At 39.4% G+C, this 22,468-nt stretch overlaps 3 protein-coding genes across 6 annotated transcripts in view; 1 reads left to right on the forward strand and 2 right to left on the reverse strand.

Moving 5' to 3' along the window:
* usp10 (ubiquitin specific peptidase 10) overlaps positions 1-2,806 on the reverse strand; it is a 23,881-nt gene extending 21,075 nt beyond the window's left edge. For both annotated transcript variants that reach the window (XM_070554550.1, XM_070554549.1), the window contains exon 1: positions 2,527-2,806. In XM_070554550.1, the coding sequence (XP_070410651.1) occupies positions 2,527-2,706 (180 nt within the window). In that variant the 5' untranslated portion in view covers positions 2,707-2,806. The remainder of the gene's footprint in view (positions 1-2,526) is intronic.
* On the forward strand, positions 1,913-8,368 carry marveld3 (MARVEL domain containing 3). 3 transcript variants are annotated; one of them, XM_070554553.1, is made up of 4 exons: positions 1,913-2,045; positions 4,871-5,101; positions 5,168-5,265; positions 7,561-8,368. In XM_070554553.1, exons 2-4 carry the CDS (start codon positions 4,881-4,883, stop codon positions 8,193-8,195), a joined length of 954 nt encoding a protein of 317 aa, XP_070410654.1. In that variant the 5' UTR covers positions 1,913-2,045; positions 4,871-4,880; the 3' UTR covers positions 8,196-8,368. The 3 variants fall into 3 exon arrangements, with proteins under 3 accessions (XP_070410654.1, XP_070410653.1, XP_070410652.1); XM_070554552.1 differs by lacking the exon at positions 1,913-2,045 and adding an exon at positions 2,741-2,800; XM_070554551.1 differs by lacking the exon at positions 1,913-2,045 and adding an exon at positions 4,335-4,475.
* A 7,353-nt stretch (positions 8,369-15,721) lies between these two features.
* phlpp2 (PH domain and leucine rich repeat protein phosphatase 2) overlaps positions 15,722-22,468 on the reverse strand; it is a 36,908-nt gene continuing 30,161 nt past the window's right edge. The window contains exons 13-19 of the mRNA XM_070554548.1: positions 21,155-21,355; positions 20,867-21,029; positions 20,647-20,777; positions 18,932-19,045; positions 18,470-18,664; positions 17,652-17,883; positions 15,722-17,210 (exon numbers count right to left, since the gene is read on the reverse strand). Coding sequence (XP_070410649.1) covers positions 15,930-17,210; positions 17,652-17,883; positions 18,470-18,664; positions 18,932-19,045; positions 20,647-20,777; positions 20,867-21,029; positions 21,155-21,355 — 2,317 coding nt within the window. The 3' untranslated portion in view covers positions 15,722-15,929. The remainder of the gene's footprint in view (positions 17,211-17,651; positions 17,884-18,469; positions 18,665-18,931; positions 19,046-20,646; positions 20,778-20,866; positions 21,030-21,154; positions 21,356-22,468) is intronic.

Raw genomic sequence — 22,468 nt, forward strand, 5'->3', positions numbered from 1 at the left:
GCAATAAATAGCCGGCTGTGAAAAGGGAAGGCACAGAGAAAAGAAAGTGCAGTTCAAGCATATGTAACTCTTTGCAAACAAGGCCCCCCCATTAGGGCTCACATTGCTGAAACAGCACAACAAGTGACAAACAGCCGGCTTTAATCCCAGCAGCCTCGGAACAACTCGGTCACAACAGAAAGAATGTCCCTTTGCATCTTTTTATGAGCATACAACAGATTACAACAAATTGGACATCTGTATAATTTCAGCTATTGCACGATGACACAACACACTTGACCATTTCATGAAAACTCTGAGATACACACGGGTATAAAAGATGCCAAGATGCCAGCAGATGTATTTGTTTCAGGCATATTCATGTGATTTATGAGAAACTATTATGGTATTAAATAATCTTCAGAAATTTTCTACATAATTAAACGACTAAACCAATTTGCTTCTCTGCAATATTTCTGTTGACAAACCTTTAATATTTATGAAATCTACACGCTGGGAATCAAACACAAATTCTGAGGAAAGTTTGTGTACTCTGACAGAAACAGATCCCTATGTCAACATGAGAAGCTGTAGAACACTGCTAAGTGTGCATGCACCTGCAGGGACATGTCATTACTTTAAAATACACATTAGAAGACAGGAAGGATATATACTTTTAATTGTTTTAATATAAATAAGCAATACAACTATATTTCTTAGCAGTGCAACAACTATTAAAAGTGGTATTTAAGTAGAAATAACCCAAAATGCAATAATTACTACCTGTTCACCATAAAAAATGTTTAATTCTGAAAGCCTGAAAATCAAATAAATCAAACATAACTTGTTTCTGTCTTTCAGCCTTTAGATTTGAATGACCATGCAAAAAATAAGCAGAACCAAATCTGCCATTATCAATAGAAACGGGTAAAAAGTATAACTGACAAGATTTTCCAGCATGACCTGTTTCCTAACCTTTATCTCTTCACTATAGAAGAAGTATGACCTGCTTTGACTGATGTTTGTATTTGGTAACCTATAAGTGTGTGCACACATTTTGTTATTCAGTTCACTTTAACAGCAGCTGCTTCATTCAAGAATTTAAATGTGAACAACAATTAAACAGGATTTTTTAAATCTAATAATGGTTGAAATTTGCTCAATTTAAATGGAGGGGAATCAATATTTCTCAGTAAATATTGACCATTTACCCCATGCCTAAAAGTTGACAAATACTCTTGTGATAAGAGAAATCAAATATTTCAGGGCTGATACCTGATCATTTCACAACGTAAATGTACTTTTGTATAAAAGGGGGAAAAAAGGCTGAAACTGAATTTAATTTATTTTATTTTTATTTTTTTGGTTCTCGTAAACCACTGCTTTGCTGAACAGTCAGCCAACAGAAATGCTCAGTTTGGGGCAGGAAAAGGTGTGAAAACATAATTTCCAGTGATACGTCGCTTCCTGTAATAAATATACATGTTTTGTTGAACATTTAATTCAAACGAACGGCTTATGACGGGTTCCTAATTGATGTGCTTTCGTTTAAATAAAACACTAACTTTGAGTCAAACACAACAAACCCCGGACTTACTTGCAAGTTACTGCATGCACACCTCAAAACGGGCCTTCCCACATGAAGGTTAGCCTCCACGGAATTAAAACCCGAATCTGCTTCCTACAGACTAACTTCTATCACACAGCGAGAAGAGCTAGTTTGCGTTTGCATACGCGAATTGCCCATAGCTAATTTTATCGTGTGTCTACTTACGTTTGCATAAAATGTCAAAATACGAATTAAGGCCCACGCTGTCGCACAGTATTCAGCTAACCAGCAAGCGAAATGACAGCAATGCACACCACCTGTGCAAAACTGCTAGCCTGCTAACAGCTAAATAAGCTCGAAAATGCATCTCATCTTTGGCTTTACTTCTGCTAGCATACGCCTACATTTGCTTGCGGAAAAATATCCGCGAATCGGAACTTGCACCTGATATTGGACGTGTATTCAGTAGTATTGATTTAAGAAAACAAAGTCGAGAAGGCCCGTGTCAGCAGAGCAGGTGGGCCGTGCAAACACGCAGCAGTTTCCTTTCCTGTGACTTCTCTCTTAACAAATAATTCATGACAATCGTAGAATCTGGTACCAAGCAATCCCTGTCGTTTCATTATGCGGGCTGTAGAACCGATTAGATGAAAAAATGCTTTCGTAGCTTTTAAAAATAGCAGTAAGCAGTACTGCTGGCTCATTTGAATGGAGGATCGCACGGCCTGTTAGCAATGTTACCATGCTGGTTGTGTTTCATTGGGAGGAGGGGGGGTGGATGGGGGGCATTAGCAAGCACTTTTCAGCACTACGAATTTCAATGACACGATCAAATCGCTGTTGTAAATGAAAACACACAACTTAGCATAACACGAATATGGTATGATAATTATTTGGTGAACATGTTTTTGCAAAAGAGAGGTGATCGTAAAGCTTTAAATAACGGTTAGATGAATTCCACATTCAGTTGTTTTACTGGCTAATGCTAGCCGAGCTACCTGGTTGCTGTAAGAAGCCATGCTCCTGGTGAGATTTTCTCCCCTCCGCTGACCAGATGAAAACTTCCCCGGGAAGGTGTTACGGGTTTGTAATAACTGCAAACAGTGCTCTACTTTGACGTCATTGTCAGTGGTCCATCGATGTATTTTCAGTTGAAAACTGTGATCCGTGTAATGCATCCGCACTTCATGGTGCTCGACTTGCCATATTCTTCGCTAGCTAGCCAAACCAGCGCGCGGTCGACGAGTAGCAGCGACGGCTCGTGGAGTGATGGTAAATACTTCCGTTAACGGTTAGCTTGTGCCTTCACAATAAAAACATTGGGAATGTCGTAAAGTTGTAATATTTTGGGCAAATTTATTTAAAAAAATTACCAAAAAATGGCATATTACAAAAATTGCAATTATTATTTACCTTTAACATTTCAGTCTTTATCTCTGAAGAAATATGTTTTTTTTATGTTTTCACAAACATGTTTCATAAGAGTTTCATATAAACTTGTTGCATTTAGTTTTACTTTGTACAATTTTTTTAATTATCAATGAAAAATAAATGAATAAAAGTAATTGTTACAACAGTGGGACTTATGTGGTATCAGCTTAGTAAAATTCGCCTTTTATTATTTCAGTCAATGTGATTCGAACTCCAGCAGAGCTTTGATAAGTTTCATTAAGTTTGTCTGTAGAGTTGTGTACTTGACTCAGGTGAAATTCATTTCAGCAGTGCCCGCCTCATCTTTAACATTTTGATTTAATTGTGGGTTTATTCTTTGCAAAGGTCCCTGTCATTTGTGTAATTCCTCAAAGGTCCATCTTGGGGCCAGTTCTATTTACATTATGGGTCCTGTATCCTATCTTTCACATTTTTTAATCATCATTTAGAAAATATCCTGATCTAAATGCCCTTTAAGAAAAGAATAGAGAATAAATTAAATTTCTTTGAAGAAATGATATCTGCAATAAACTGTCAAATAATTTGAAATTAAAATTTTTAATGTTAAAAATAAAAAGCTTCACCCCTACAACATAAACCCTTCCTATGAAAGTAAATAAATATAACTAATAAACATACACGTTTGTAATTTTGTAAGTAGCCTATAAAGCATTTTATTTTTTAATGAGACCTTGAAACAAACTGCCTCCTTTGGCTGTTAATTAAATCAGAATTAAACGAATAATGTGATACAGGACAATTTTTGTAGCTTTAATGTTAAATAGGTTAAAATAACAGACTATGGACATTGTCTGAAGGGTTCCACAACTAGACAATAGGTCCTATTTATTTACTTGTTCATTTAGTTGTTTATTTCAGCAGTGAACATTTTGTTTAATACAACAGGTAGACTATATCAGCTGTTAAAACTCTCGTATACAAAATGAAGAAAACAAATTTCACACGAATATCTCCAATCTGTTATTATTTCATATACTTTTATTATGAAAAGTCTATTTTCCTCGGCGGAAATGCTTCGGATGAAACGGGTAAATTCACTTCGCTTGAGCGCTGACCTCGTGGTCGTGTGTCGTCCGGGTTGTGGCATGAATTGCCAAATTTGGTGTTCTAGACATTAGTTTAACCGAAAACAAAAACTTTTATAACCGTTTTCAGTTTGATCTAAATCTTTGCGAAGAGGTTTCCATTTTTGTCCAAAACAGCAAAATAACAGCAGTTTTTTGTTTGGGAGTCCACACGCACTAAATAAATGGTGCAGAAACATTTTTTCACATAAACAATACCTTCAACACAAAGATGGCAATAAAAACGCATTTAAACCACCGTTATTGGAAGAGTTTCTGTTTAGTGCTCAGCTCAGAAAGTAGAAAAACAGTCGAGCCTGTGGGCGTGGCAAAGCACAGGTGAGGGAAGAAGGAAGGAACGAAATCAGGAAACTAGCCCGTGAGGAATGCCAGTAGCTGTGTGAAAGAAAACAAGACGACAAAAACAAAAGGTAGGATGTAAGATTGTGAATTAAATCCACAGTCATTTAACTTTTCTATACAAATTATATAACAATTTAATCAGAAATAATCTTTGCACTTCCAACGATAATCATTTTGCTGCGAATTAGGGGTCACTTTTTGATTATCACGCTAACAAAGTTAATGTTGCTCTATAATAATAATATTTTAAATCTTCATAACGCACACAAAGCCTGTCATTGCTCCTCTAGAATGAAAAAGCTTCTGTTGTCCATTCTGTATCACCCAGCACTGATTCATTAAATTATCTCCCACGCTTCACTGTTTGCAGCTTCTTGTAGGCACTGTCTTCTTGAAATCCCACCCAAATGTCCTTTTTGGTCGAGTCTGCAATAGGATTCATGTCCGTAATCTTCTTCTGCAGGGAACCGAAGATGCCAAGAGGAAAGCACCATCAGAGCGATGTGTCTGTAGAGTACAGGAGCAAGGATTACCCTCACAAGGAAGGACGCTCAACATATGACAACCGCACACAGAGAGATGTGAAGGATGGTGACAGGCGGGCCCGAGAAAACAGGAACAGGGGACAGACAAGTCCTTCTCATCATGAGCTTCCTACATACCGAGATCATCACCATCAGACACCGTCCAGAATGTAAGAAACCAGTTGAGGGAAGACCTTCAGAGGCTACTCACTAAAAACATCCTTTTGTCTGTGTAGGTCCAGAGACACGTCAGAGTACCAGTCGGACACGGAGTATCATTCACATCAACAAACAGAAGTCCTTTACAACTTAAGATACACTCTAACCACTAGAGGCAAGTTTTTTCATGTTGACGTTTCTTAGGGAAACATAAGTTAGGTCAAAAAGCTCCTGCCTAACTTCATTCATTTAAGGTTTTACTATAGCATCCAATTTCAATGCTAAAATATTGACGTGCCTTAGATTTCATTAATCATCTAGTAGAATGCATTTAGTGCAGAAATAAAGTGTACCAAAGTTTTTAAAGGTGCGGAACACTCATTTAATCAGTTACATTTGCAGAGGTCTCTAGTAGGAATAAATGCCTTGTAATGCCTGGATCACACTGTGCAATTTTTGGCCGTCACACAGGATTGTTCACGTCACACTGTGAGAACTCCACAAAGGTGTCACACTGTACGGCGCACAATTTCAGCACGACGGCTCTCTCCTGCAGGACACGCTGTGTCATGAGCGCACCTCCCAAAGCGTACGTCTCTAAGCAGACCGCTGACCAAAACAAAGCTGAAAAGATGAAAACACTTCGTGTCAGTTCATGACCCAGCTCATCTTCTTCAAAGAGGAAGCTTCATTTTTAAAACCTTCATTGGCGTCAGACTCCGGCTGCGGGTCTCCTTTTCCCGCCTTCCAGCTAAACAGCTGATCGGTTTACTGGACATTCATCCTTCTCCTCCTTTATACACAAGAACCCACTAAAGTACAGAGAAGTAACAATCCGTCACAGATCGCTGCAATATCTAAAACGTTTCTCGTGATTTCTGTCTCACTGACAGCTCACACCCGCTGTCACGGAGCTTCCACTGTCCCTCTGCAGCTAAACACTACTGAACCATCCTTATCTGTTGAATGTGTGAAATTTCCACCAACAGCAAAGGGATCTCATGTTTTTGTGTTTTTTTGTTTATGTTCGTGAGCTCATCTCCTCTCAGCTCTCGCAGATCACAAAATCACAGTTCTCACAATTTGTCTAAAAATGTAGTTTACTTATTTTAAGTATAACTCCTGTTTAACTTGGGCTAGTAAGAGAAATAAAAACCGGTGTGTAGTTTATAATCTGCATTTTAAGCATAAATTGAAACCGAAGCTCAGAGAGGCAGAGTCTTGCTGCTGCAGCGCCCCAAAGGTGTGCTTTCATTGGTCGATTGCAGACAGGAATCGTAGGTTTTCATGCAGTGCTTGAAGACTTTTTGAGGCTGATTTGGTCGTGAGACGGCTTAAAAAGCTGTCGCAGAGCCAGTCACACTGTACGTTCACAGCATGGTGCACATATATGCAAATCACCCTGACGTTGACCGTTATTTGTCACGATTCTGCTCAGGACGAGGGATTTGGCGAAGACGGCTAAAAATTGCACAGTGTAATCCCGGCATAAGTCGTACTCAGAGGGGGGGTGTAACATAACAGCTGAGCTTCAGACAGCAGGATGTAGCACAGACATCTTACACGTAGATGTGAAGTGGACTGGCACTGCCACTGGAGCTGCCGTAGTGGCCGGCCACCATCTTGGATGCATCTCCATTCGCTCCTAGTGCATTTATTTCTAATGAGGAATGTGTTTACCGAACAAAAAACAACATTTTTGTGTCTTTTCACAAATCGCTATTGTGGTACTGCATGATAGTTAAAATCGATACAAAATATAGAGACTATTAAATAATACCATTCAAATATAAAAATCCCAACAGATAGGCTAGAAAAGTCAATAGTAATCTATGTGATCTATTTACAATAGTGCGCTGGTTGGGCATGGTTGCACACTCTGCATTGATTCTTTTTGGGTGTGGAGAGTGAGGAACCCGTCCACTATGGTGGTGACGCTGGTATGCTCTCCAGAGCATCTACATATTCAAGTCTATGGGATTTAGAGTCGTATTTCCTGGTATTTGGACATCTCGCCTCAGATTGGATAATGGCAACATGACTCTTAACGCTGACTTGTAAAGTGGATGTTTTATCTCCACAAATAACACAAGCCTGGAGGAATTCTGCCATATGGTGGAGTTGCTAATGCTAATGGTTAGCTTCTAATAGCCAAGACATTCTCTGCTGTTTCCTGGACGCTAAACCAACAACAGTCTTCCCCAATGAGAGTCAAGATGGGTGAGTCCATGAATGTTAAGTGACAGGAGATCTGTCAGGCTTTCCAAATCCTAGAGTTTCAGTGTCTATTTTCTGTCAGAAGCTGATGCTGGAGATAGGTGTAGGAGACTATTTTCATGTTTAAAAAAAACAGAGTGACTGATTATAATCCAAAATAAGATTTAAAAAATGTTTTTTCAGCGTTCCACACCTGTAATAGATATGTCTTTTTTTCTGCATCCTGTTGCTGCATTTAATGAATATCTTTCAGGTCTGTGCCAGCTCATGCAGGTCTTTGTCAGTCTGCTGATTATAATCTGCGCCGGAGTGCCGTACAGCAACAACGGTGGGTACCGGGACCTGGCCAGCCTCGGTGGGGTTTACGCTTATTATTTTGGAGGGGCCGGTGCCTTCACTGGAGCTGATGCACAGAGGGTGAAAGAGCTGGACCAGCTGTTCCATCAGCTCAAGCGGCCCCCGTACATCTTCGCGATGACCTTCGGTGGGGTTTTAATGACTTACGCCTGTGTGATGTTTGTCCTGGGGGTTTTCAGAGCCCCTTATCGCTGGCCGCCTCTGCTGCTGGGAGAGGCTCTGCTCAGTCTTCTGATTGGTTTGGGTCACATCCCCGCAATTGCATTCTACTTCATTAAAATGCAGGAAACTTATAGTAGTCCCATCTGTAAGGAAAGAGAACAAATGTACAACAGCAAAGGACACAAGGGCTTTGATTGCACGTTTAATGGTGCAGATATTGCAGGAGGACTCTTTGGGGTGTTGGGGGTGTTTATTTTCATCTTTAGTGCAGTGTTGGCTGTCAGAGCCTTCAGGTCGGTGCGAGAGCTTAAGAAACAAAACACCAACGAGATCAATGATTATGAAACAGGGTTGAACAGGTTAAACTGAGTAAGAGTTTCTGACTGTTCCTGTAGATTTGTTTAATATTACCCGAGTTCAGGCTTTTAAATCATTCTTATGCTTTGGGGAATTTTTTTTTAACATTGATATATTATTGTTTTTCTAATATTTTGTACTTTTATAACATTTTATTATTTTGTGTATTAAACTGTTTAAGCTGCTTCATTTCTTTATTTTAACAATCAGAAGATAAAGAGAAATTTTTGCATCTGAAATGAATGATTTTATAATTCAAATGTGTAACAGAATTAAAATGTCACCTGTTCTCAATGTAAGTTTATGTTTTAATAAAGTGAGAAGGTATGACATTGAGGCATATTGTTTTTTGTGACGACTACTTTGTGAATTTTCTGCACTCATTTCTTAAATTTCTTAGTTCTCACCTTTAATAACTTAAAACTTAAAATGAAATTGGTATTTTATTGATCTGAAACAATTCTGTTTTAAATTTTATATCTTGATTATAAAGGATAATATTTGTGTTTCTTGTGGTCAGAAATCAATTATAAGACTGAAATTAAAAGGATATTTAGCAACCTTTTATCATTTTTAAATTATTTTCTTGCGCCAGTATGTGCTAAAATGACCCACCGCAGGGTTAAAAGGCCACCCAGCCCCTACCGACCCCCTGTGGCCAGAATAGTCCTCTGCTCTCTTGGGACTTAAGAAAAACTGAGCTGACATACCAGGTGCTGCAGTTTGGTTCTAGCATGTTTCCTACATGTTTTAGATCAGGTTAGGGTTAAGGTCCGGTCCTGAAGGGTTCGCATTTTAGTGGTTTCTCTGCTCCAACATACTTGACTCAGTGGTTGAATCACCTGTGCAGCAGCTCATCGGCCTCTGCAGAAGCCTGTTAATCACCTGCTGATTGAAATCAGGTGTGTTGAAGCAGAGTTAAAACTCAAACTTGCTGGACACTGACCCTCCAGACCCGGAATTGATTACCCATGTTTTAGATCGTGAACACTGCTGATTTGTTTTATTTAATGATGAATTACTCTTGTGCACGCTAATGAAGGCCGGGGAGACATTTCAGCGGTTAGATTAAGGTGTTAAGAGACGAACGAGGTTTTGCTTTCAGGGGCTGCTAAAAGCAAGCGAAAACTGCCTCATTTCCCTTTAAAGTCACTGTGTGTTTTTCCTGGCAATAGGGGGCAGTAGATACCTAAATTGTTGCAAGCAAGCAGTATTTTTGTGTTGGAGCAGGACCTTACCAAGGGATGTCCATTAGAGTCAAAAAGCACTGGGGAGTGCAAACTTCTGCAAAATAACTAACATCAGACTCCCCTTCATCACTGGCAACAAGTGGAGGTAAATGTGTAAAACAACAACATTTAAGAATGACGAAAGTTTTGTAACTGTTACAAATCAGTGAATGTATTTTGTCCTCATGGGCTCCCGTAACATGGAATCTAATATGGCTTCGCCCAGAGATAAAAAGACCCGCTCCCATGTATTTTAGACCTGATTTTTATGGTTATGTTACAAAGCTGCCAATATTTTTCAACAACTGGGCATCATTTAATCAATTTTCAACAACATTTTGATGGATATTTCCAGAAATGAATGGTAAAAACTACACATTGTCTCTAACAGAACTTTGACTCAATATTATTTTTCCAGTCAACTTCAGGGTTCACTTCAAGATCCTGGTTCTGGTCTATAGGGCCTTACATGGACAAGCACCATCTTACATTGGTGATCTTCTTAGTCCCTACACCCCCAGCAGGTCCCTGAGGTCCAGTGACCAAAGCCTACTGGTTGTGCAGCACCAGGCTAAAGACCAAAGGTGACAGATCATTTGCTGCTGTGGCCCCCCAGACTCTGGAACTCTCTCCCCCTGAGCCTGAGATCAGTGGACTCAGTGGTCTCCTTCAAAAAGCAGCTGAAAACTCACTTGTTCAAGCTGGCTTTTGTATGACCTTCTTTACCACTCTCTCTTTATTCTGCTCTCCCCACCTATTCCACCTTCCTCAGGATCCACTGATTTCCCTCTTTCCTATTCACTCTCTCTCTTTCTTAACATTTTTTAATCACAATTGTCTATTTTTGCTCATTTAAAATATATTTTTAATCATTTTCTAAATTATTTTTAATATTTCTACATTTTTTGTTTTTGTGAAGCGCCTCGTGATTTTTATCTTGAGAGGCGCTATAGAAATTATATTTTCTTCTTCTTCTCAACTGCTCTACCAGGATGTCATCCCAAACGTTACCACTAGGTGGCAATCTTACAAATCTAAATAAATAATGTAATAAATTATCAAAAATAATTATATAATATTATTACAATTATCGAATTAAAGTAGTTAATCTATAATAACCCTAATAAATCCTAAAAATATTGATTCTAAAAATGCTAGGAAGAATAAAGTAAGAATTTTCCTATAGAAAGATAAAAAAAAGTGTGAAACAGATATTAAATGAATAAGATTCGTTTTAAGTAAGCATACAGTTATTGGAACAATAACCCCTCATTTATTTTTATTTTATAATTTTTTATTTCAGTAAAAAATACAACAAATATGCATTTAGAGGGGAAACCAAAATATGGAGTAAAATGGACACGAAACAATTCACAGTAAAAAGTTTTTTTATTGCTATTTGGCTTAAAGTTAATACAAAAAACAATTTTGCTGAAAAATAATAATAGCAGCTTTTAAAATTAAAATGACTATTTTCAATCCAGAAAGATTCAAATGAGTATATTTGTCTTAAAAACAGCCAAAGTGTTCATTGACAATTTGTTTCCTAAATTAATATAAGTCTTAAATATTTTATAATTTTAGCAGTAATCTTCATGCAGGGGAGAAAAAGAAAATACAATGTATATGCTCAATGTTATTTAAAAAAAATCACATTTGAATATATGTTTCTCAGCTGACTGGTGTATTGTGGGCATGCTTTGACATTAATGCAATAACAGTTCAGTAGTACCATAGTGACAGTTTTCTGTATGGTCTTGTAAATTAACGTGTTTGTAGCAAAGGGGAAAATAGAAATTTGCATGATATACAAAGTAAAAAAATAAACATCGGCTTCTTGGCGTTGAGAGAGAAAAAATTCAAGCATGTCTTGAAACGATTACACAGAAAGAAACTGAGAATACACAATGTCTACTTTGGTCACATGTTTTTACAACTCTGATCGGTTTCATTCACGTTTCACACACACACATGAACCCCACAGACATGCATACACCTACTGTCCATGCGCACTAAAGCTTCAGAAGCATTCCAGTTGTCTGCTCGAGCTTCTACAGTTGAATAAAGAGGAACTGATCTCAGTTTACTGACTTCACAAAATATTAGTTTTCTTTTTTTATTCCTACTTGGAAGGGACTGAAACCAGTCACATTAAATAAGCTATAGGTATAGTTTGTATTTTAAAGTGGAGTTTAGAGGAAAACAATGAATATCTCACCTTCTGCAGATAACTTTTTAAACAACCTCAGTTTGGAGAAAAAGTGATTAGCTCTGAACAAATGAGAAGTTGATGGCTAATGTCAAATAAATGAAAGCAGTTAAGGGTAACACTTTTATTAACCTTTATGATGCTGTCATTTGTGAATTACGCTAATATTTCAGCAGAAATATTATGGAAATCCAGCAGGAGGTGTAGCACATTGAACAGGAAGTGCTATAGCTAGCTTTGTCAGGAATTACTCTGACAAAACCGGATAAATGAATAACCATCTAAAGTGAAATTTATTGAAGCATTAAGCTTTATTAATTAGTGTTCACATGAACCAATATGAGATTAAAGTAGATTTAAGAAGGCAGTAGTCCATTTTAGTTTGAATCAGCTATTAGTTATTCTTTTTACGAGAACTTATTTACAGCTGACAGGATATTTTTTTTACCATTTTTCCATAAAAACATTTCAAAAACAACTCATTAGTGCATTCGGCTGCCTCCTCTACTGATTTAGTTTTTGTAATTAAAATATAGTTTGAGCTGAAAATGTTTTATTCTTGGCATTTTCAGTGCTTTCCACAACGAGTCGTTTCAGGGCTCTGTCACTTTAAGAAAACAAGTTAGAGCTGGCCATGCACATCCATCCCCCCTCTCAAGCTGCTATAAGCTGAGAAGCTCCGGTACTTGAGAAGGGAGCAGAGTAGAGTTGCTGCTCCTCCAGCAGCAGTGCTCTCTCACACATGAGAGATGATTTTATTCTAATCTCCCATTTGTGACATCACAAATGGGGGACTTTTTTAAATGGCTTGTTCCTAAAACCAAACACTAACAGAAAACGGGTGGATTTGTTTCCTTTTTGGAGTGTTTAGTGAGGCAGTAGAGATCTATGTGACAGCCCAAAGTTATGCAAAAGGCGAGTTCTAAACAATGCAGCGATGAAACGTCATTTCTGTGTCTGACTGAAAAAATGCGCCAAAACAAGGGCGATGCTTACTAAATAATATCTGCAACACATAAACACAACCCCATCTACACACACAAACACACACACACACACACACACACACACACACACACACGATTCAGTATATATTTTAAGACATAGGACATTTGTAGTTTTAGGTGGTAAAATGACACTCAACCACATTTATATTTACAGTCGACACTTTGCATATTATACAAAGGTATTTTATAGATCTGTAGTAAACATTTTTGAAACTTAAATAATCTCTGTGATTTTAGCTCCTTCTGCAGATTCCATCAGTCTTATTGACTTTGTTCAGATGTTTGTGCATTTTCACCACAAGCTCCAAGTGTTTGGCATCCTAGACACTGGTCAGTAAAACAAAATTTATTTAATAAATAATTAAGTCAAATGAAAGCACCAAATCGGTAAAATGGGATTTACCACTTAACGTTCTGGAAACATAAATCTGAACACTATTAGGGACAATGGAATTATTTAAATACTTTAGATAATAACAGAATTCAAAGGCTGTTTTAGAAAGAATACATTAAGCACAAAACTTTAGCTACATATTAAAGCTTGATAAAAGCAATAAAACATGCATATAACTATTCCCTTATTTTAAAAATTGGAAATTTCGTCTTTCAGTATAAAGTCAGGATGATGTTGAAAGATAAAATATTGAGACAAGGATGTGTTTTATGCTGCACGGTGAAAAAAAGTCAGTAAGGCTGAAAAGGGTTGCAGGTTTAAAGCCTGGCTGTGGCTTTTCTGCATGCATGGCCCTGCAAGTTTAGTAGTGTGTGAGCAAGGACGAAATTTTCACTTAAGAAGTGGGGGGGACACGGGGGGGGGGGTATCTTTGCAGTATGTTCTAATGGGAAACCGGCTTCAACACAAACTGTTGTTTTCCGCTTGGTCCTAGAGCTCAACCAGTGTCAATTTAATATAGCGTAATATTGTTTTTGGATGGTAAAAAGTGCAGGGGTCAAAATTTGACTTTGGAAAAAGTGGGGGGGACATGTCCCCCCTGTCCCCCCCCCCCCCCCAAAAAATTACGTCCATGTGTGTGAGTGTTGTGTAGCTTGGAGAATTTTTATTTATGGGAGTGGGGGTGTTTAACTTTATTGTAACTCAATTATTCAAATCAGTGAACCTCAAATGACGGCCCGCGGGCCACATCTGGCCTGCCAACCCTTTGGGCCCTAATGCCCCCCCACCCCACCCCACCAGTAGGGGGACTGGGGGAGTTTAGCAGAAAAAAATCATGACCCAAATATCAATAATTGTTTACATTCTCCAAACACATTAAAACTACAATCAAAACAGTTTAGATGGAAAACAAAGCCATTTTGAATATTAATAAATGAAGATACAATAATACTTTAACTTTATTTTGGAAGAGCATCTGGCCCTCGTGGTGAACACAGCGGCCCTTGAACAAATTTAGTTGAGGACCCCCACTTTAAATGAATATAACTCCTGTTTTCACTGACAATGTCTAGTTATGAAGGAGATGGCGTACAAGGCTCAGAAAAGCCATATTGATCAGTCAAATATCAGCTATCTGTTTTTAGTAACTCTGAATAGTTTCTGTGTACAAAGTGCATTTAACAGCGTTTCTCACTTCCAAGTTCTTAAAGACTTAGCAATCAAGAAAAAATGGCTTCCTCGCTGCCTTTTCACTCATTCACGTGAAGAAATGATTAGACAACACAGCTATTAAACATGAACTACATTAATGATTCAATGGGTTTTTCCTTTTGTAAATGCTTAATGATGATTTAAGGCAAAATAGGATGGGTCCACCTACAGCTGTGGAGTCCGAAAACTAACAGAATGATCATTTTAGTGGACGAAAGAGGTTTGCATGTCTGTGTGATGCTGTATTTACCTGATAATTCAGAAAAAGGAGCTATCACAAACAAAGTCACCTACATACAAGTCTGGCTGTGTGGGAAAAGGTTCTCATTCCAGTAACACAGACTGTTGTTGCAGAGATCTAAAGAAGCAGTGAGCTGTGATTAAAAAATACTACATGTGCAAATTCCTGAAGGTAATAAATAGAGAAGAATTTTCCTAAAGGACACGATTTACTTCTTCTTTGTGCAATATTGTGTGTTTGAGACAGAAAAATATCAAATAATTTTTAAAAAGCACGCAAAATTATAAATAACTACGTAAAGATGGGAGAATGGATTTTTAAATTTCAACAATCCATGGGCAGTGTTGTTCTGAGGAACTGAAAATGTTCAAGTCCAAATCCTCAACAGGCTTCTGTTTCAACCCATTCACACGTTTAGCACATTCCTATCGTCCACAGTTCATCAATGAAGGAGATTGCAAATTAAAATCAGGCAGAAGGATGGAAAAAATTGATCCAACAAATCAGAGTTCTGCAATGTCACAAACATGGACTGCTTATCAGAAAATATAAAGGGTAGCGGCCTCCAATGTCTGAATTTTTACAATTTCAGCACAAAACAAGAACCTTAACCACAAACCAAACTGTTATTTTGGCCTGTGATTTTGTCTTTGAACACAAAATAAAAATGAATTTGTTCAATGAAATCAGATTATATTTAACCATCTTTGGGTTTCCAAACCTTGATCAAAAACATTATCGACTTTTTTTAACCTAATGATTGTTTTATTTACAAGTTGTGTTCTTTTTTTTTTTAGCTCTGAAGCACTTTAGCTCTATAAAACTGAGTTATGTTGCTCTAAAAACACTGTAATTAATGATTGCACACTGAAAAGAACTGATTTATTCAGAAGGAAGCCTTCTAAATGTGTGAGAATGTTAAAAAGCCAACATAAAACACTCTGGCACTGAAAATGGAGGACTTCTTCATTCAAAAACTGTATTGTTTCTAAGCCACAAGTAGAGGAAAGCAGGATTTGCTGAAGTTGGGCTTTTAGAGACACCGTCCCTTCTTCAAATGTATCCAACAAACTTGAATCTACAGCACCCCTGCTGTGATGAGCTCTCGGATCTGTGGTAGGCACTTTTCAAGTTTCAGTCAACATGCTTCTCTCCAGGACCTGAGAGACCATGGAGTTCCCCCCGGAGGGGACATCGGACACCTCAGAATGCTTAACTTTCTAAGTAAAGGGAAATGCTGCAGACGTGTTCAAACACATACTTCAGGTCAGACTTGGTTTGAAGTCAATAAGCTGTAAATCTTGATTTTATCTCACTTTAATGGCACGGCATCAGTTAATGACTAAAGTCCTACAGGCTTGTCTTGAACTTATAAAAGATCTGAATGGCAACTTCAGGGATCCAGGTCTCCAGAAGGACACAACCCCAATCTGTGTTGTGACCACACACCTGCACTAGAGGGCGGTATCATAGACCTCCTGTTGTAGGATGGTAGCTGGGCCTGGGACCAGGCTGGAGACAAAAGCAGGAGGCTGTGGAGGATTCCACACAGGATCTTTAAGGGAAGTGGGTGTGGGTGGTGCAGAGAGGCCTGGGACTAGAGTACTCTGGCCTTTGAGCTGTTCCCTGACTTCCTGCTCTAAACTGGGAGGCACGATCAGCTGGTCCTCAGGGTCTTGTTGTGCTGGGGCAGTGAAATAACCAGACTTTTTCTTTGGTGCCTCCAGGGCCACTTCAATAATATTGTGGCTGTCCTCTGGGGCGACCACAGACCCATTGGAAAGCTTCTTCCCAAACAAACTGGAGGTGGAAGGTGATTTTTTGAGGTCTCCGATCTCCCTCCCACAAACAGCCAGCAGGCACCCGTTTGTAGCAGAAACCACCACGCTGTTCTGCCTGCACACGTTGCCATTGCAATAATCAGAGCCTTGATTTTCAACGTTCAGTTCTTTGGGGCTCTCCGGGGACCCTGACCGGAGTTGAAAAGCACAGCAGTGAATGTCTACCTCCACTTCCAATTTGCTCCCGTTAGAGATAACTCCCTCCAGCGGAGCTTCATCGTCACTATCTAAGCCATTGTCAGACTGGTTACTAGAGAAGGTAGCACAGGAGGGCTGGCGCTGGAAAACACCTGGGTGGGTTCCTGCCCCAGCTGAGCCCGGAACCATGATGCCGCACAGTGCGGTCGCGGGATGGAGGCTGCAGCGCCTCTCTGGGCGAGACGCAGGTCCTGAAGATGGGTGTTCGTCTGAAGCAGTGGACCCAACCTCACTGCCCATCTCTGATGCCGATGTCTCACTGCTGAACTCAGTAACAATACCACTGCTGGACGAAAGGTTGGCTGGATCACTGGAGCATGGGTTCACAGACACGGGCACAAGGGTAGGAGGTGTAACCCGCGGCTCAGTGATGGAGACCGATGGCTCGCACGTGCAGCTGTCCTCACAGATGTCCAGAGACACCACCACAGCTCCAATGTTATCCTTGCAACCGTAACTTTGTGCGAGGGAGCACAGTTTCTTAGCTGCTGCGCGAGGGTCACGCACTGCCTGCACGGTGTACACGGCCTCCTGGTAAGTCACCCGTTCAAACAGGGCTCGATTCCCCAGGATCAAGAACTCATCCTGGGAACAGAGCGGCTCAGTGTGCACCCACGGCTCAGGAAGCACCCAGGGAGACAGATAGGAGCAGCCCAACAGGCGGGAACAGCAGGTCACCCCGCTTACTTTGTTATCCTATTAAGACAATGAAATGGAGCAGTTCAAACTAAGAAATTAATTAGTCAGTAGAAAAGTTTTAAAAACATCTTAATGTATGGTCTAAAACTTTAGGAAGCATAAATGATATGCATTGTTCATCACATTAGCTTTAGATTTTAGCTACAATTAGCTATAATAAATAAACTTAAAAATTTTCATCATAAACAACAGATATAAGCTCTATGGAGGGCATTTTATTAGCTGTTTGTTTCACATAAGACAAGTTTAAAGTAACAAACAAATCAGGTTTAATGCAGTCCTAATTTAGTTGGATATACAGTATGGACTAAATGAGGTCGATAACGAGAGTCTCGGATGCATCTATTGATCAATAAAACCAGATTAAAAACAATTCCGCTTGATGGTCAGTACCATAAAAAAATATCCAAAACACAGTGACAACAAGCCATCCATTACCTCCGTTATAATGGCTTTACTGAGTTTAACCCTCTCCATCTCCTCTTTGCAGTTCTCCAGACTGTAAACCCTTGAGAGCTGAATGGGTCGTCCGTCCCGGCACAGCACAGCCTGGCATGTGCCTACGTTGGCCACAGTGAGGCTGAAGTGGCCCGCAGGATCGGATGCCTCACGGTGGATGTAACACAACAAAGCAGAAGCACCTAGTTTCTGCCCAGCCATGCCGAGTTTTCTGTAGTCCGCACATAAATAATTAATAAAAAGCTGCAGACAAAAACACAATTAAAGCAGAAATCTGGAGGTTTTTTTCGCCAGAGGGCGCCATCTAGAGGCAAAACAATGCATTGCACCTTAAGCCCCACTCCCTCCTTCTGTGATTACGTCACACGGGAGCTGGCAGATGTGCTCCTTGACAGATGGTGTTATAATGGCTACAGTAATAAAACATGTTGTTTTACAATTATTATTCTTACGTTATGTTGTCATACAGACTTAGCTCTTCATAAGAAATGTTGTCAACTCTGCGTCAGTCTAGGTACTTCAGCAATCGTGGAATGACATCTGTACGTAAGTGGATGTCTAACGCTATTGGCTAATGCTGAGCAGCGCTCAATTCAAATTGTATTGGACTTTATGGGATGGGGGCGAGTTTACCAAAAACAAAAAGACATAATGATTACATTACATCACAGTACAGGGTAAGACTGTGACTTATGGATTTCTAAAAAAAAAAAAATCATACATTACTCCTGAAAAGGGGAAAACTCCAGATTGCTGCTTTAAATAAAATAATTAAATACTATTAAAAATGGCCTTACCTGTGTGAGGTGAGAAAAGTGTTACACATGTATACAGTGTCTACGCTGGAATGCTGCAAATCCTCACACAGCACATCTCCCATGGTGCACTGCAGCAGCCGAGGCACTTGCTCGTTGCGATCGCCGTCAAAGATACCATAGCAAGCTTCCACGCTGTCTCTAAAGTGGTCTACAGCCAGCACAGACACACACAACCTGTACCAGACAATAATAAAACATGAACGTCTGCAAACCTCTTACACGCCACAGATTTAACAAGACAGGCTGAAAACTGACAAGCTGTTTGGGTCCCTGTGGTTGCTAGAACCCCACAGGAAGGCTTTAAATTCAGATACCACCTTAAAAGTTGTTTGTGTAGTAATGCAGTAAAATAAATGTCTTATTTCTCTTCCAGTTTGAGTCATTTTTAAGCTGCGTTTCTCCATGCAATTCAATCACTGAAAGCCAAAACACAGTACACACTTATTTCTTTGGCCTCTCATTTCAGAGTAACCGTGGCGCCACAGCGTTGAGGAACTCAGCGAGTCACCCGACGTCGTTGTGGATTTCTGGTCCAGTTTCAGTGTAGTAATATTACTGAAAAAGGAAAAATACAATACTGACAAAGCAGACGTTTTCTAGATCGACACTCCAAGTAACTTCTCATTATTATTTTTGTAACTATGTATTTCCCATTTATTTTCTACACTCTAAGAAATGAAATGTTGATTTTGCTTAGCCAACTGGTTCCACTAAACCTAGCTGCTTAAATGTAAAAAGTAATATACATTGTTATACAATGTTATGTTACAGGTAAATATATATTACTCTTTACACTGAGCTGTTTCCTGCTCCTCCCCCCTCCTGGCTGAAAGTGGAATTACAACTGTCGTAAACAACCATGCAGCAGCCTGCTGTAGCTAGCGCTAACAACAAGCTAACACTAATATGAGCCAACTAATACTAACATAGACCACAAAGTAAAACATATCCACTGGACAAAAAGTATTATTACTTACAAGTCCAGTAGCAACAAAGCCAGGTCACCATCAGTCCGTGATTTTGTAGCCTCCTTCAGCTCCCTCAAACTAGTGTAGGTCGCACCGATGCTCACTCTAGTTTTAGCTTTTTACTTCACCTCCAAATACATTATTCTCTTAGTTTTACTTCCAGGATCCACCTTGATGACAACAGAAAAGACAAACTTCTTCTTTTTCTTCTTCTTGGGCTCTTTAATGACTATTGGCAAACTGAAAAAGCTAACTGCTAGCAAAACAACTAACAACTGTAAAGCAGGTAAAAAGCACCTATCAGCTCCACAAAACTGTTAAGTGCAGTATCTGTCCAACTGCAGAATAGTGTCAGATATGAAATTGGTCAAGTTTCTAACTCAACAATCACTTAGATCAATGTTAAAGCTCCAGCCTAAAGTTTGAAAAACTATGTAGTGTTACTAGGTTAGTGGAACCAGTTGACATAACTTGGTTAAAGGTCAAATTCCCTGAAAACCCTTTTTTTAGTTATTATTTCTGATTATAATCAGTTTTTTATGCAGCCCGAACATAAAAATAGTGTCCTACACCTATCTCCTGCATTAGCTTCTGATAGAAAATAGACAGTGAAACTTCAGGATTTGAAAATTCTGACAGATCTACGCCACACTGCTTAACATTCATGAACTCACCCATCTTGACTCGTTACGGGGGAAGGCTCGGGTCTGTTAGCGTCCAGGAATCAGCAGAGAACGTTTCGACTAGCAGAAGCTAACGGTTAGCATTAGCAACTCCACCACACAGCAGCATTCCTTCAGGCTTGTGTTATTTGTGGAGATAAAACATCAACATTGCAAAACAAGCGGAGTCAGTGGTAGAGTTGCACTGCTGTGAGCCTATCTGAAGTGAGATGTCCAAATATCAGTAAATAAGACTCTAAATCCTGTCATCCTGCCACTTTCTCATCCAGCTCAATTCTAAATTCTCAAACAGGCGCACCAGAGCTTTATTTCCCCAGACTATGACTTACAAGGCTTTCATTAATTAGAGAATACAAATGTTTTAAAATATGAGTAAAGTTGACCTTTAAGTAATCTCAAGAGTTCATTTCTTAGAGTGTATTGCACATTAGATGCTGCTTTCAGACATCTACCCAATTCGAAGAGATTCAATTTGATTCTTAAGTGAACGGCTCACGGAACTCACCTAAAGAAGTTAAGGGTTTTGTTTTCCAGCGTGAGGCTGCCGTTTCCTGTCAGATCCAGCTCTTGCAGCGTAGCAGGCAGAGACTCGGGAAGCTGGATCTCTGTCAGCTCATTACAGCTCAGATCTACTAGCTGCACGCAGAAAAAAGCAAACGTGAGAGCAAACGTGAGCTGAAACATGCTGAGGTCAATCGTGTGTGGTCAGATGGACCGGGTCTGACCTTGATTTCGGGCAGGTTGAGGATGTCGGGGAAGGTGTTTATGTGATTGGAGTGTGCTATGAGCGTGTGCAGCCTCTTGCAACTGGACACAGTCGAGGGGATTGTCTTTAGCTTGTTGCCACTTAAATTTAGCTCCTCTAGCAGTTCCAGCTTACTCAGCTTACTGGATAAATGGCACATGGAAAAATAATCTCAGATAACAGCAAATCACTATTCATTATATCAGATTCATTCAAAAGTTGTCAATGTTATAAATGCTTCAAAGACAGTGAAGGTTTGGGGTCAGACCTGGCTGGAAAGGAGAGCAGCTGGTTGTAGGCTATGTGAAGGATCCGCAGGTTCTGGTGTCCTACCAGCAGCGCTCCACAGTCCTCGTTCAGGTTGTTCCCCGTCAGGTAGAGCTCCTGGAGTGTGCTGAGGCTCTCCTCTGATTGGCTGCTAAGAGGAACACTTTCCAGGGCATTGGCTGACACGTTTAGGTATTTCAGACTTAAAAGAATAATAATAAAACAAATTAGGATATATCGTCAGGTGTGCAATAGTCTTTATTAGATGGATTAAAGCTATAATTCTAACTTTAACTATGGCTGCTTGTGCAGTTATTAAAATAGAGATGAGAATTTACAGTGCTCAACTAATTAAATTCATTCTTGATATAAGAATTTTATGTGGAAGACTTAAAAAAATAAAGTCATAACACTTATGCATCTTCATGCATATAATTAACAAATACATATTGTGGCTGTGATACGTTTGCAACTGCAGGGGAGCATTTTCACACAACACAATAAGACAGAAAACAGGCTTTTTATAAAAAAAAAAGACTGAAATATTTTACAAAACAATCGACCAACTTCATTGCTAAAATTTTTATTTGTAAGAGTGAAGAAGGGGCGTGTGTTAATGAGGGCTGCATTCCATTTAGAAAAAATTCTGCTTGCAGGAGCAGCTGCAGAAGAACGTGGAAAGCAGCTTCTGTCCCATCCCAACTTTTTCAAAGAGTCTGGTGTGAAAAAGACAAACCGGAGGGCATAGCGACATCCCGCCAAGTGAATCTGCAGCTTCTGGTGACTTTTGTAGCGGAAGGTCAAAATGTGAACTACTCTTAAGTTTTGGTCTCTTGATTTCAGAAATTGTGTTCTCCTCTGTCATTTACGTCGGGTGTATGTTGCATCCTGGGTATAAAAAAGTTTAACTGGCGATTTAAGATTATATTCACCTTAAATTAGCTTTTTAGGTATCTGATGCATTGAGACTTTTTTCTCTGAGGTTGAACTTGCTGCTGGAAGATTGTATTGAAAGTCTCTGGGCTTTAGTTGGCTTTAAAAAAAAGAAAAGACGTCAGATAGCAGCAGGATTCAGGCTAAATAACAGGATAAATGTTATGACACAATATGATAGGCAAGGCTCACTTTGACCTTTGTCCAATAAAGCTCATGTTGTCATCGGATTGGGTTTTAAAGGCATCACTACCCTTTTATGTGTGTGACTCATTCAAATGAAACTGGAGAGTTTAGATTTCTGACGTCTGCGGGGATCAGAATCAACTCTGTCATCTTTTGAGGGTGAGCTACTTTCTGTTTCTTCAGTTTTCTACTCAGT

This window comes from Nothobranchius furzeri, chromosome 9, assembly GCF_043380555.1.
Source record: "Nothobranchius furzeri strain GRZ-AD chromosome 9, NfurGRZ-RIMD1, whole genome shotgun sequence".
NCBI lineage: Eukaryota > Metazoa > Chordata > Actinopteri > Cyprinodontiformes > Nothobranchiidae > Nothobranchius > Nothobranchius furzeri.

What these genes read in the sequence shown, in the direction of transcription:
- marveld3 (XM_070554553.1), top strand. Translation starts at nt 4,881, where the DNA reads ATGCCAAGAGGAAAGCACCATCAGAGCGATGTGTCTGTAGAGTACAGG. An exon ending in CATCAGACACCGTCCAGAAT is followed by an intron (nt 5,102 to 5,167) that starts GTAAGAAACCAG and finishes TTGTCTGTGTAG; the next exon opens with GTCCAGAGACACGTCAGAGT. An exon ending in ATACACTCTAACCACTAGAG is followed by an intron (nt 5,266 to 7,560) that starts GCAAGTTTTTTC and finishes AATATCTTTCAG; the next exon opens with GTCTGTGCCAGCTCATGCAG.